Raw genomic sequence first — 13,995 nt, 5'->3', positions numbered from 1 at the left:
AATTGATGCTCTATCCTCTACAACTAAATCAATTAGCAACTTGATTTATTGAATCCCTTATGTTAAAACATAGCAATCAGATAGAAACTGAGAATGATTGAAGAAGAACACACCTTTTCGTTATGAAGACGTGAAAGAAGATTGAAGAAGAATTGAAAAAGAATAGCGTTTGCAAATAAAACTCAGAAGCAGAATCGTGGATACAAAATCGTATAGTCGTATATATTTTGGTATGTATTTATTTCGAGTAGATTTTTTAGGATTTAATAACTGGAAATTACTCAATTTCCAATTACAAAAAACAAACTTCCATATTTTATCGGATATCATCGATTTGAATTTTGAATATTATTTGTATATTTATATTTATTGTCTATATTTATTGTGTATAGGAATTAAAGATCATTTTGGTAAAATCAGTTTACTAAAAGAAGCAGGAAAATATGATTATGAGGGGCTTATAGATTGACATGTGGCGAATTAATACTTATTTATTAGATTAGTAGTTGTAAGACGCATGTATTACATGGGTTAATTTAAAGAAAAATTAATAAAGGTAAAAAAACCACATAATGACATTCGACAAATTAAATGAAAATATGACAAATGGTAAAAAAAACTTTTATTTATCAGAAAGGAGAGAGGATATGAATAATCCAAATCCGAAATCCATATTATGTAACCCGAAGAAGGTCCGGTTAACCCGAATCAGGCTTCTAGGATCAGAATTCAGAAGTTATGATTTTCTAATTTCTAGACTTTTTGTAATTCAAGCGGAATGTTTTATATGGCGAGGACTTGGACTTTTTTTTACCAACCCGAAAAGAAATCCAGCGACCGGAGAGATGCGAAGTCGTCGGAAGCCACCGTGCGCCGCTCACCTGATCATATTGATACTCTGCTCTCTCCTCCTCTCGACAAGAGTAACTGCCCGGCCGTTCGTTCTTGTCCTCTCTCAAGACGACCTGAAGGATGGACCCGTTGATGAGTCTCCTGATGATCCCTCTTCCGTCGCCGATTGGGACGAATTCGGTGAATCAGACGCTAGGTCCGATGACGACCTGGATCCTGGATCCTGGCGACCGATATTCGAGCCAGACGAATCCAACTCTAATTCCGCCGAAGAGTTCCCGATCAATCCCCAACTAGAGGAGTATTATTCGAGCGTCAGGAAAATGGTCGCCGCCGTGAGCGATGGGGGTAGGGCAATGGAGGATGTCGCTTCGGAGATTGAATCGGCCGCCGCCACCGGCAATCCTCACGCGCAGTCGCTGTTAGGGTTTTTGTATAATACAGGAATGGCTAGGGAGCGTAGTGGTGCCAAAGCTTTCATGTACCATCACTTTGCCGCTGATTCTGGCAATATGCAATCGAAATTGGCACTCGCTTATACGTATTCTCGCCAAGATGTAAGTTATTCTTTTATAACACACACATGTTGTGTGCATAAAGATAACTCTAATTTTGTCTGATTGTGAACTAGAATTAGGGACCTTTGATTGGTGAATTGTATGCTTCATGTTGCAGGTACATGATAAAGCAGTCATACTGTATGCTGAGCTAGCCGAAGCCGCTGTTAACAGTTTCTTGATCTCAAAAGACTCCCCAGTGATTGAACCGGTTAGAATCCATAGCGGAGCAGAAGAGAACAAAGAAGCTCTCAGAAAATCCAGAGGGGAAGAAGATGAAGACTTCCAGATCTTGGAATACCAGGCACAGAAAGGAAATGCTGTAGCCATGTATAAGATCGGCATATTTTACTACTTTGGATTAAGAGGAGTCAGGCGTGATCATGCCAAAGCATTATGGTGGTTCTCTAAGGCTGTGGACAAAGGTGAACCTAGGTCCATGGAGCTTCTTGGTGAGATCTATGCAAGAGGTGCTGGAGTTAAACGAAACTACACAAAAGCTCTTGAATGGCTCACGTTAGCATCAAAACAGAAACTTTATTCAGCTTACAATGGAATGGGATACTTATACGTCAAGGGTTATGGAGTAGAACAAAAGAACTACACTAAAGTAAGTTTTCTGAAGGTCCATATTTCTCTTACATTTAGCAGATTCATGCTTCTTACACATTTTTTTTAATTTTTTTATTTTAGGCAAAAGAATACTTTGAAAAGGCTGCTGAAAATGAGGAAGCTGGTGGGCATTACAACTTGGGTGTAATGTATCTCAAAGGAATTGGAGTCAAGAAAGACGTGAAGCTAGCTTGCAAGTATTTCATAGTAGCAGCAAATGCTGGTCAACCAAAAGCATTTTACCAATTGGCAAAGATGTTCCACACTGGTATAGGTCTAAAAAAGAATCTCCCAATGGTATGTGTTTTTAATCATAATTTGTATAAATCTTTCAAGTACTTATTCAAGACAAAAGCTTAACAAGATTTGGTTTTAGGCAACATCATTGTACAAACTAGTTGCAGAAAGGGGACCATGGAGTTCATTATCTAGATGGGCATTAGAAGCATACCTAAAGGGCGAAATCGGAAAAGCATTTTTACTATACTCAAGAATGGCAGAATTAGGGTATGAGGTGGCACAAAGTAACGCAGCCTGGATTCTTGATAAATTTGGTGAAGCAAGCATGTGCATGGGTGAATCAGGGTTTTGCACAGATGCTGAAAGGCATCAACGTGCACATTCTTTATGGTGGCAAGCTTCTGAACAGGGTAATGAACACGCAGCTTTGCTTATTGGAGATGCATATTATTATGGCAGGGTATGTGTAAACTTTTTTTTTTTACCTGTAATAGCGACGTACTTATAAAACATGGTTTTAAGTTTTGAGATATTGTTTATAGGGGACTGAAAGAGATTATGATCGTGCTGCGGATGCTTATATGCATGCCAAATCACAATCGAATGCTCAAGCTATGTTTAATTTGGGATATATGCATGAACATGGTCAAGGACTTCCTTTAGATCTTCATCTTGCTAAACGTTACTATGATCAAGCCCTAGAAATTGATCCTGCTGCAAAGTTGCCTGTCATGTTAGCCCTTGCTAGCTTGTGGGTACGCAGAAATTACGCCAATAGTTTTATGGTGAGTTTTTTTCTCTTAAATCTAGTTTGTTACACTCGATAGAACAGAACAGAACATAACAGGTTGTACTGTGTTTGTCATGCATTGTGTTGGGAACATGTTGTACTGTGTTTGACATCCATTGTACTGGGACCGAGACAAAAAGTTGTACTTTTTTTTTGTCTGATTCGAATAGGTCAAGATAGGACAGGGACTTGATCTTGTTGTATTGTATGTGAAAAGACGTGAATGCCCTTGTTATTGTTACAGGTTGATTTGATAGATTCTTTGCCTGGTGTTTACCCAAAAGCGGATGAATGGATCAAGAACGTTGTAATGGAGGAAGGGAATGCAACGATTCTGGCTCTTTTTGTTTGCTTGTTGACGGTGCTTTACCTTCGTGAGCGGCAACGGCGGCAGGCGGCGCCTGGTGGGGGTGGGGGTGGGGGTGGGGGAGTGGCTCCTCCTCCGCTTCGCCCTAATGACAACGGTGCACCGCTTGTCAATTGAGAATTGAATTGTAAGAATGAAAATGATTTTTGGAGATTGTTGAAGATGATCTTTATGAGAAGTGAATGCCACCCATAGGAATTTTACTTGAGTTGCTCCAGACAGTTTTCTTACATTTTTTTTTTAGATTGTAAATGTACTTTGGTTTAGATTATATTGAGACTGTACTTGAAATACAAAAAGACATCATAGCAATAAATTTATTTAGAGTTCATAATTTAGTGTAGAAGGTGTTTATATGCCATAATTAGAGTTTGAGCTTCAGGCAATTTGATTGAAGTTAAACTCGTTTGTAACCCTGTGCAAGACAGGTAGAAGTAAAACTAAATAAGTTGAAAGGGAAACGGATTTAAATGGGAAGTCATCCGGAAACTAAATAAGTTGAAAATTGGGATTACTTGTAATCATATTTAACAAAAATCATTTATAAAATCCGGGCTAAATCGATTTTTAACTCATTATTTTTTTACTAGATTTACGTGAGGAGGTCCAAGTTAAGGTTAAGGTCAGACTCCCTTTTTCAGGAGTTTTTAGGAAAGAGGCAGGGTGAAAGAAAAAATACAAAGCGGGTAAAAAGGGAGGTGATGAGAGTTAAGACCCGGAGTACAAAGGGATGTATAGGAAATTGGACATAAAAATTAAAAGGAGAGAGTTTTTGATCGGGTTCAAAAAATTCATTAATGGAAGGAAATGAAAGAATCTCCTTTCCAATTCAGAAGGATTTAGAGAGTAATTTTTCTTTCATTTCTTTTCAAATCAGGAACACAAGAGTGATCAGATGTTTGATGCTTGGTGTTGGAAAATCAATTTGACTTGATGACACGATGATGGTGCGGTGCCTAAAGGAGAAATATAAAGAAACAAGTATTGATCTACATATGGTGTTTGTCAACACGTGATAATCAGATAATGTGCATCTGGAGATGATTCAGAGCTATTCACAATATCTACTACAACAAGATTCAAAGGTTCCCTGGTGTATGCTTTTGCCGATGACATTGTTGTGGTTGTTGAGATTAAGTATGAGTTGAATGATATATCAGGAGGATGGATTTGGAAGAAAATGGTTATAAATCAATGCAATGAAGAAGAAAGTATCTTTTGTGCAATTTCAGTAGTAGGGTGTGTGGTGTGAGGAACAGTCCTACACCCAAAACAGAGTTTCAACTACTTGATCCCTATGATCCATAAGGAGGGAGGTGTTTAGGTAGACATTACACACCACATAAGATGTTTGTTTACCAATTGTACGACTACGAATCCAAGGCTCCCATTTGAAACTACTAGACAATCATATTTCATTTAAAAACACTTTAAAATGAGTAATATTTACAAACAAGACACCACAAAATTTAGAGGACATGGCTTTTTTTCTTTTCTTTTCTTTTCTTTTTCCCAACTCTCGTGTTTAATTTAATTAAATAGCTTCCAGTTTACCCAAAAAGACTCGCCCTTCTTGTCACACATCTGTAGAACCAAACCTCTTTTGACCATTCTACCCCCAATGCTGAAAAACTTCACTTCCATCTCTGAAAAACTTGTATTCTTTTAATCACCAAACTAATAACTCATATATGTAAAAAGGAGAATAACTATACTTAGTAAGACTTACATTTACATCCTTCACATGAAACCACCATACCCCTTTGACTTCTTTCTGGTGCGTTGACCAGGTTGACTATTCGTTCGGTTTTGTCGACTGATCATCTTTCAATCCTTTCGTAAGCAAATCATAATTGATCGAAGCGAGTTGAGACAGATTCTGTAGCAACACAACAACAAAAAAAATATAATGGTTAAGTGGCCAAATCAATAAAAAAAAACAACGAAAGTAAAGTACATTGTCCTTTTATGTATGTACCTTGAAGGAGAAATTACTGAAAGAGTAGTTGACACAAGATTGTGATCCAACTTCTGCAGGACCTCCATACTCATCAACCTGGCAGTGGCACCACATTAATAAAAAAATCACAAGCAAAAATGGTGAGAATTAACAGAGTTACTGACAATTTCATCATGGCGATTGCTTAGGCAGCTACTGCCACCACTGATGCTGCCATTGTCACTGGAATCTTCTGTTTCACTGGCGACATATCCATGCTCCTGTGAGGTGTTCCATCTGTATCGGCTTGTGAAATAACTGGTGTCTAGTGCACTCTCAAATGAAGGAATAAATGCAGCCTGAGTTATAACACCAATCTCAGTACAAAAACAGTTCACATGTATATACAAAACACACACCTTTTGTAGTGCGAGTGTATGCCAGTTGATATCCCTGAAAAACTGATGCTGTTTCACCTCGGTTGCTCCCCTAGCTCCAAGTCTCTGGTTTGGATCTTCTGTCAATAATCTGCATACAGGAATGAGAAGAAATAAGTGAGATGTTTCTTTCTTTTTGACTTAAAAAAGAAATTAGGAAGTTTCTCTTACTGATCAATTAGATCCTGGGCATCCGGGCTCATTTCATCAGGTACCATTGGCCAAGGTATATTACGGTTGAGAATGTTATCAAATATCGTCTGAACCAAAAAAAGAAAGTATAAATAAATAAACAATATCAGAGTATAATCGAGAAAGGTAAAAAAAAAAACTCAAATAAACCTGAGGATGTTCTGCATTGAAAGGAGGAATGCCAACAATTAGTTCAAAAAGTATCACACCAACTGACCACCAATCCGCAGATGTCCCTGAAAAAAATGGAGATAAAATTTTGTTACATGGGGTTGTTAAAACTTAAAAATATAATATAGTAATACTTTTGTTTTAGAACAAACCATGTCCAGTTCCCAAAAGAATCTCGGGTGCTAAATAGTCAGGGGTCCCCACAGCAGACCGTTTTTTACGTCTTTCTTGTTGACTTTCACTTTCAGATAAAAAAGAGGATTGAGATTCATGTTCTCCTTCTCCTAATAGTGATGTCCCACTAACTGCTGGACCAGATAAGTCGTCTGTACTATTGATTAAACCAACTTTCGAGAGACCAAAATCAGTCAACTGTAAAAGACAAATAACAATTAGAGTGTAAACTGTAAAAAAAAAAAAACAAATTAGAATATATTCAAACTCCAAGATTATATTTATACCTTTATATGCCCATCATGTGCAATCAACAAATTATCTGGTTTTAGGTCACGATGAACAACACGTAAAGAATGAAGATATTCCAATGCAAGCACCTGTTCAATTTATAAAACGTCATTCATATATATAAATTATATCAATAACCGTGGGTCCCACGAAATCAAAAACTTACCACTTCTGCAATATATACACGAGCAACATCTTCATCTAAGCATCCCAGATTTCTCAACAATGAATACAAATCACCACCATTTAAATACTCCATAACAAGGTAAAGATTCTCACGACATGTGAAAGAATAGAAAAAACGAACCACAAAAGGGTTGCGAACTGATATCAAAATATCACGTTCAGCCAATATACTTTCAACAGCATTTTTTCGAATCATATCTGCTTTTTTAAGAACTTTGATAGCAAAAAGATCCCCTGTTGTTCTCTTTTTTGCTAAAAAAACACGCCCAAATGCACCACGACTAATTGGTTTTATGATCTCAAAATCATCGATTGAGGTCCGATCTTTTGAATGTATAGGGCTTGTTCTAAGGCTGCGTATAACATCATCTTCTAATGGAGCATCTTCATCGATTACAGTGCTTGTGATGTCAACTTTTTCATCATCAACCAACTCAAACAACTGCAAATACTTTTCCCTAATAAGCTTCTCTATTCTTGCTCCAAATGTTTCCACAGTTAAAGCATCAAACTTTCTTCTGTCTGTAACAACTTTTAAATCTTCAAGACACGTCAGCAAATATGGCAGAGAGCGGGAATCATCTAAGGGTGTATTTCCAGCACATCTGGCAATATCAGCAAGCTCATTCATCTACATCATTCAAAAACCAAATTATCAGTAATCAGTGAGAAAGAAAAAGATTGAAGTTAATCCATTAGTCAATTATACATTTATACCTGTGGAAGATCAGCATTTTCTGAATAAGCACCTTTTCCTGCTAGCAACAAGTCTATCTGGCTAGTCCTAGGTGTCAACAATGGTGACCTAGGAGTAATACTTCCAGCAGATGATGTGGCCATTTGATCAGATATAGGCCCTAAACGTGTTCTATATGGTACTATAGAATGCATCCCTTTCATGTCATCCATTAAAACCGAATTATCACCTTCTGGAAAACAATCAATCATGTCTTCTGAACCTCTTCTAGACCAATCATTTGGAGACACAAGCTCAGATTCTTCAGAATTTGATACTTTTGCACCTTCAGAAAGCGACTCCATTAGCTTCTCAAGAGTTTCAGAGATTCTTACTAACCTTTCATCAACACGAAGACCTTTTTGATCACATCGATCCGCAATCGCACAGATTCTAGAATGATCTTCTAATTGTAAAGTAGGAACCTCTTCCTCACAAATCCTACAAATTATAGAACTTTCATCAAATATATTCGTTTGTTCACCCCATCCCCATGAAGCCTTATGTTGATGCTTATAAGTAGTGGTTGCAGTTTGTATCTGAAGATCTTTCACCGGAGCAAGAGCAACTTCTTTCACCGGAGCAACTTCAGTCACCGGAGCTTTTCCTCCGGGAGATGGCAGTTTCTTCCATGATGACATACGGTTTCTGCTAGTTGGAGAGTCTAAACCTTTGACTATTTCTACAGGAGGTGGAGCTTGTTCTTTTTTCCAATCCATGTTATGTAGCCCACGTTGTTCTTGACTGTAATATTGTCTTGTTGATGATGTTTTTGATGTTCTTGGAATTGAAATGTCATCTTTTTTTATAGTTGTTGGGATGTTTTTATCTGCAGAATGAAGAGATTTTTGAAGCTGAAGAACAAGTTCATCTTCAGCTAATCCACTTTCTTTATGAAACTGTAGCAATCTTGTACATCTTGTGAGTATGAAAAGCATACGGGTATGTAGCTTTTTCAAGATTCCCATTGGAAGTTCTTGACGCCTGTCATCTAATTCCTGAACAATGCCCTCACATTGTAGCAAAAACTCTCCAGGGGTAGTCATGGCACATCTTTGAGCTAAAACCAGTAAGTCCTCTAAAGTTTCCTGCCATTCTGGATGGGTTTCTGAGTTCTTTTCAAGAATGGGAAGAAGATCTGCTGCAAATATATGAAGATCTGAATCTACTTCTTCTTTTGCTTTATCGAATTTCGCACGAATTGTTACTAAAACTTCATCTAAGTTGTTTAAACCACGGGGTTTCCAATAAGGGTAAGGGCGTACGCCTTTGGAGTTTAGTTCATGGGAGAAACTTTTGATGTCAGATGGATATCGTTTTCTAGGTGCACTTGTAACCCTTAGTATGGCTTGAAAACGGGGTGACTCGGATTCTTTTGGGTTTTCAGAATCATAGGAAGTCTACAATGGCAGAATAAGTAGTTTTTCAATTACAAAAAAAGGAGAAAGAAAAAAAACAGTTTGCTAGAACTAGCAGTATAACTTACCTTCATTTCTGGAGTACAAAGCTCTGAACTCCTCAAGCCTCCAGAGAATCCCCTTAAATTTACATGGCCTATCATGGTAGTTGAGTAACCCAAATTGTTACAAGGATTCAATAGAATTATTAAACATTACATGCTATAAAAGAATAGGTAAGCAGAGTTTTGAAATGTCACATAATAACTAGTTTCAGATGTGTTCATTTAGCGTCTTCAACTTCTTTCTTTTAGATGTGTTCATTTGAATTTAGCAGATGTATCAAATACAATGATGTATGGAATTAGGTTTTGAGCATATATTGATGGCTATCGGATGTTTTGTGGTGGTATTGCAAGTACATTAGCAAATGAGAAATGAAAAGTATTTGAAGGATTAGTTGTATATAGGATGCATATAAGCTTATAGATTCTTAGGGATATTAATGATCGACATATATCATGTGGATTGAGGATTTTGATGGATTTTTAGAAGTTTAAAAGAAAATTGTCACCTAAAATGTATGAAAATTTAAGTTAGGATTTATATCAATTTGGGGTTGATATGTTTAATTTGAGATAAATTGAATTATTGCTTAAAAATCATGGAAATATGATGGAATAATGATGAATGCATGATTAATTTCATGAATACATGACTCAAGACTCGAGATTTATGGGTTCTCAAGTTAAGAACTAAAAGAGGATAAAGTGAATTGCTTGCATGTTAGTAAATGTTAAGATAAAGTACATATCTAACAAGTATGTGGAGATGATATCAAATTATTATAAAATAGTGTTTATGTTGATGAAAGAAGCATTAAAATGTATGACGAAATGAAATGTATTGGGTATTTAGCAACTAATGTGACGTAAGTGGTAGTGTATCATGATTGTCAACTGTCAAGAATAAACTACATAAATAACACCAATATGAAAGTCTATTGTTAAAACTGAAGGTTGGATGCCTAAAATATCAAAGTTGAAAACTATTTTGATGGGAATTGTCAAGATAGATGAAGAATGATGAAGCAAATAGTGTAGAAATAATTTCTGAATCCAGCAGACAGTATATAACAGTATATCCATATACTTATACTTATATCTAATATATTCTTATGATACATTTATTACTGGACATGGATTAAATGGTGTCACATGGGCAATAGGGCCCAATTTGGGCAGCATATATCTTCAAATCAATCTAGATGTGGTATCTTTCTAGAAATTTCATCTTAACGAGTATGGATGAAAGCAGTGTCACATGAGTGGTTGGGCCAAACTATGTGATGGCTTTGAGGGTTCAACATCTTTTAGTCCACGGCTACTGTTCTTATACCTAACATTATGCAACTCTAATCTCCATATTGCATACGATATTGGGAAATTTTGGTTAGAAGGAAGAACATTCAACTCTAAAATCAGCAATTTCATGAAAACATAGATATAACATTATAAGAAAGGCGATGCGTAATGAGAAACATCATGAAAATTCTTAAAGAAATCATACCAGCTTCAGAGGAAGATTCCCCATTTTGCAGTCGAGAACGACCTAGAACAATAGGAGTATGATCCCTTGAAGGTAGGCTTTCAATGGACATGCGGTCTGAATTGCTACCACCGTCGTTCTCCATAGAACTAGACATCTTTTTCTTATCAGTACCAAATCCATCCTCGAAATTACCGCCATCATTGTTCTTTGATTTTGAAAGATTACTAGAGCCAAGTGAAGACATTTTACTATTAACTTTGTTTTTGTTATCATTACTATTACCATCTCTACCAAACCCAAAAAAGCTCTCTTGTGGCAAAGGCCCAGATCTCGTCTTGATCCGATTTAGCCCAAGTGAAGAAGCCAGAATTGGGGAAACTGTAGCAGGACCTTCCGCCGCCCCTTTCTTCGTCAACTTCGATGACCCTGATCCCAAACTCGGTTTTTCTGTAATAGGAGTCGTATTCTGAACCTTCGATTCAACTCCTTGAAGACCATCTTTCTTACTCCGACTCTGATGCTTTGAATTCGAAGTGGAACTGGAATTGGAACCATCTTTGACTTGATTTTGACGCAATGAAGCGCTGATCGGCGTTTGAGGTTCGTCTTTGCTAGCGGACTTAGCTTTCTTTTTGTCGGATTTGATGGGTGAACTGGAATTAGACCCTATTGATCGAGGGCTGTTGGATCCCTCGGGGCTTGATATATCGGATGATTTCTTTGAATGGAAGAATCTACCCTTAAACACCATTGTAGCATATCATTAGGGTTTTGTTTAAAAATCTGCACGCATAGTAGTAGCGTTGATTCTGGGGCGTGTGGTAGGAGAGAAATGCACTCGACAAGAAGCAGAAAGAGAAGTGAGAAAGAGGGGTGGATAGCCTACCACCTCCTTTTACTTCCAGAAATTAGCGGTTTTGAGTTTTGACTTTCAACCATGGCAATGACGACTTTTATACTGTGATTCTAGAAGAAAAAAAAAACGTATTTATTTCTTGTTATCTTAAAAGAATGTACTTTGTATTCACATGTTATTATTCTTTCCTCCATATTTTAAGGTTTTCCTCATATTTTTATAAAAATATCTCGACTTGGAGATCGCGACTAGTATTCATTTGGTCATCACAATTCATATCCCAATTTTTTTATAAAGATATTTGTAAATGAGATGGTCATCATGACCTCATCTTTTTCATCCCTTTTTACTCGTAAAGATTTTCTAAAACGGGATATGCATTGGACATGGATCATGATGTGTGTCCTTCTTGTTTCTATTCGTGCATAATTTCTTTATACAAGATTCTTGTAAATGTAGTGGATATGAGATGGAGATCATGACATGTATCCATCTAGCCAAGCCAACATATTTGTACTTGATTTTCCATAGAGATTCTTGAGAATGTGATAGATACGACACAAGGATCATGAACTTGGTCCTTCATGGCATTATATGTTAGCAAAGAACCTGGGGAGAAAAGGATATGATTAGTGGCGGGTGTGTGTGGTGCTCAGGGGTCCCGGGCCACTGCTCCGCTTCGGCTCGTAAGGGTAAAAAAAAAAAATCTATTAGGTGCACCGGCTTCAAATTTGTTCGGGTGACACTATACTTTCGAGAATTCGAGGCCCAAAAAATATAAAGTGTAAAAAATGCTAGTCCAATAAAATAAAGAAAATTAGCTCAATAGCTCAAATGCATTGTGAGTGGCCCAAGTTGTTTATTAAGTGTTTAACCCAATTGACCCACATACCCATCCATTACCCAATATCCATCACAGTCAAAGAAAAGAAGAGGAAATCGATCGATCCACTGAAAAGAAAAAAAATCGGCACTTCTATCTTATGTGAAAGCTGCAAACAGCGAACAAGAAGTAAAAAAAAATCAGCCTCCCTTCCTGCCTCCATTCAATCGATTACAACCAAAAAGATAGCAAGGCATAAGTATTTCGATTTTGCTTGGCTTGGTTTGACACTCCTTTCAAACCTACAAATACAATGAAACATGTAAGTATTAATAATTTTAGGTTTATGAAATTAGTCAAATTAGTTGTTTTTTTGTTGAAATTTCTTATTGTTTATGTGAAATTAGTAGTTCTTAACCTTGAAATTACATGTTTACTTGTAACTTGTTGTTAGAATGTTAGATACTTAGATTGTTAACCTTGAAATTATTCAAATTAGTTTCTTTTCCATTGAGTTTTTGAACAATTGGATGGCTTATTTGTTTGATATTGAATTGTTAGGATAAAATTGGGTCCTTTTTTGGAAGAACGAGCATCAGTAAATCAAGTGCTGGAGAATCCTCCAAAAGACCATGCTCCAATGATTTAAGTTTTGAAGAATCCTCTAAAAGACCATGTCCTTCTAATCAATCATTCCCTTCGGTTTCTAATGTAAATCCACAACCTACAACTACTCCAATTACAAATGTTAAATTGAAAGATCTTCCAAAAGACCCAGGTGTTAGACCAAAGATTACAACTTACCATCCAATTCAAATTGATGAAATAAGGAGGGCATATTTGCTTCAAGGACCTTGTCAACCAAGGGGTCATACATTCCCTTCAAAGAAAATAGGTTCAAAAGATAAACGTTTTGTTGATAAGTGGTTTGATGACTTTGATTGGTTAGAATATAGCATAAAAGAGAACAAAGCATTTTGTTTATTTTGCTATGTATATGGAGACATGGTGGGAAAACAACATGGGAGAGATGCATTTGTTTCACAAGGTTTTGATAGTTGGAATAAAAGACAGTCATTAAGAGATCATATGGGTGGTATTGATAGTTTTCATCACAAAGCAAAAGAAAATTGTGAATTTTTATTAAAAGAAAAACAATCTATTAGTGCAGCCTTGAAGAAGCAAACCAATATTGAGGAGAGTAATTATAAACTTCGTTTAGGTGCTTCAATTTGGTGTTGTAAATTTTTATTGAAAAATGGTTTACCATTTCGGGGTCATGAAGAGTCGTGTAGCTCTCTTAATAGAGGGCTTTTCTTGGAGTTATTATCTTTCTAGAGAGACCATAATGAAGGCATTCACAATGTTACCTTAGAGAATGCTCCTCAAAATAATCAAGTGACGTGCCCGATGTCTCAAAAGCAAATTGTTGAATGCTTTTCAATAGAGATAGTTGTAGATATTTGCAAAGAAATTGGTAAAGATGTGTTTTCTTTATTGGTTGATGAATCTAGTGATGTATCAGAAAAAGAGCAAATGGCCATAGTTTTGAGGTATGTCGACAACCGTGGAGTGGTGAAGGAAAGATTCATTGGAGTGGTGCACATGAAGCATACATCCTCTTTGACTCTTAAAGCTGCCATAGATGACGTTTTTACTCGTAACAGTTTGAGTATGTCCCAGGTAAATATAACTATTTTTTATTCCTTATTATGAATTTTAATTGAATATTATTCGATTTAATGTTTAATATCTTTTTTTATCAGGTAAGAGGATAAGGTTACGATGGGGCAAGCAATATGCGAGGTGCATTTAATGGTCTAA

The 13,995-nt window shown here is 36.5% G+C and overlaps 3 protein-coding genes across 3 annotated transcripts; 2 read left to right on the top strand and 1 right to left on the bottom strand.

The window, feature by feature from the left end:
- Positions 1 to 780: 780 nt before the first annotated feature.
- On the top strand, positions 781 to 3,752 carry LOC111903034 (ERAD-associated E3 ubiquitin-protein ligase component HRD3A). Its single transcript, XM_023898830.3, has 6 exons — positions 781 to 1,409; positions 1,528 to 2,019; positions 2,103 to 2,318; positions 2,398 to 2,721; positions 2,804 to 3,046; positions 3,296 to 3,752. The coding sequence occupies exons 1-6, from the start codon at positions 846 to 848 to the stop codon at positions 3,533 to 3,535; spliced, it is 2,079 nt and encodes a 692-aa protein (XP_023754598.2). The 5' UTR covers positions 781 to 845; the 3' UTR covers positions 3,536 to 3,752.
- Positions 3,753 to 4,808: 1,056 nt separating this feature from the next.
- Positions 4,809 to 11,421, bottom strand: LOC111903035 (probable serine/threonine protein kinase IREH1). Its single transcript, XM_023898831.3, has 13 exons — positions 10,511 to 11,421; positions 9,031 to 9,098; positions 7,526 to 8,944; positions 6,789 to 7,439; positions 6,619 to 6,711; positions 6,310 to 6,529; positions 6,137 to 6,222; positions 5,966 to 6,054; positions 5,777 to 5,885; positions 5,543 to 5,716; positions 5,397 to 5,474; positions 5,148 to 5,297; positions 4,809 to 5,064 (listed from the first exon to the last, which is right to left on the bottom strand). The coding sequence occupies exons 1-12, from the start codon at positions 11,241 to 11,243 to the stop codon at positions 5,214 to 5,216; spliced, it is 3,804 nt and encodes a 1,267-aa protein (XP_023754599.1). The 5' UTR covers positions 11,244 to 11,421; the 3' UTR covers positions 4,809 to 5,064; positions 5,148 to 5,213.
- Positions 11,422 to 12,484: 1,063 nt separating this feature from the next.
- On the top strand, positions 12,485 to 13,509 carry LOC111903062 (uncharacterized). Its single transcript, XM_023898855.2, has 2 exons — positions 12,485 to 12,493; positions 12,733 to 13,509. Exons 1-2 carry the CDS (start codon positions 12,485 to 12,487, stop codon positions 13,507 to 13,509), a joined length of 786 nt encoding a protein of 261 aa, XP_023754623.1.
- Positions 13,510 to 13,995: the final 486 nt, after the last annotated feature.

This window comes from Lactuca sativa, chromosome 9 (assembly GCF_002870075.4).
Source record: "Lactuca sativa cultivar Salinas chromosome 9, Lsat_Salinas_v11, whole genome shotgun sequence".
NCBI classification, from domain to species: domain Eukaryota; kingdom Viridiplantae; phylum Streptophyta; class Magnoliopsida; order Asterales; family Asteraceae; genus Lactuca; species Lactuca sativa.
The sequence above is the reverse complement of the archived record's forward strand: the minus strand, read 5'-3'. Positions and strand labels throughout refer to the sequence as shown.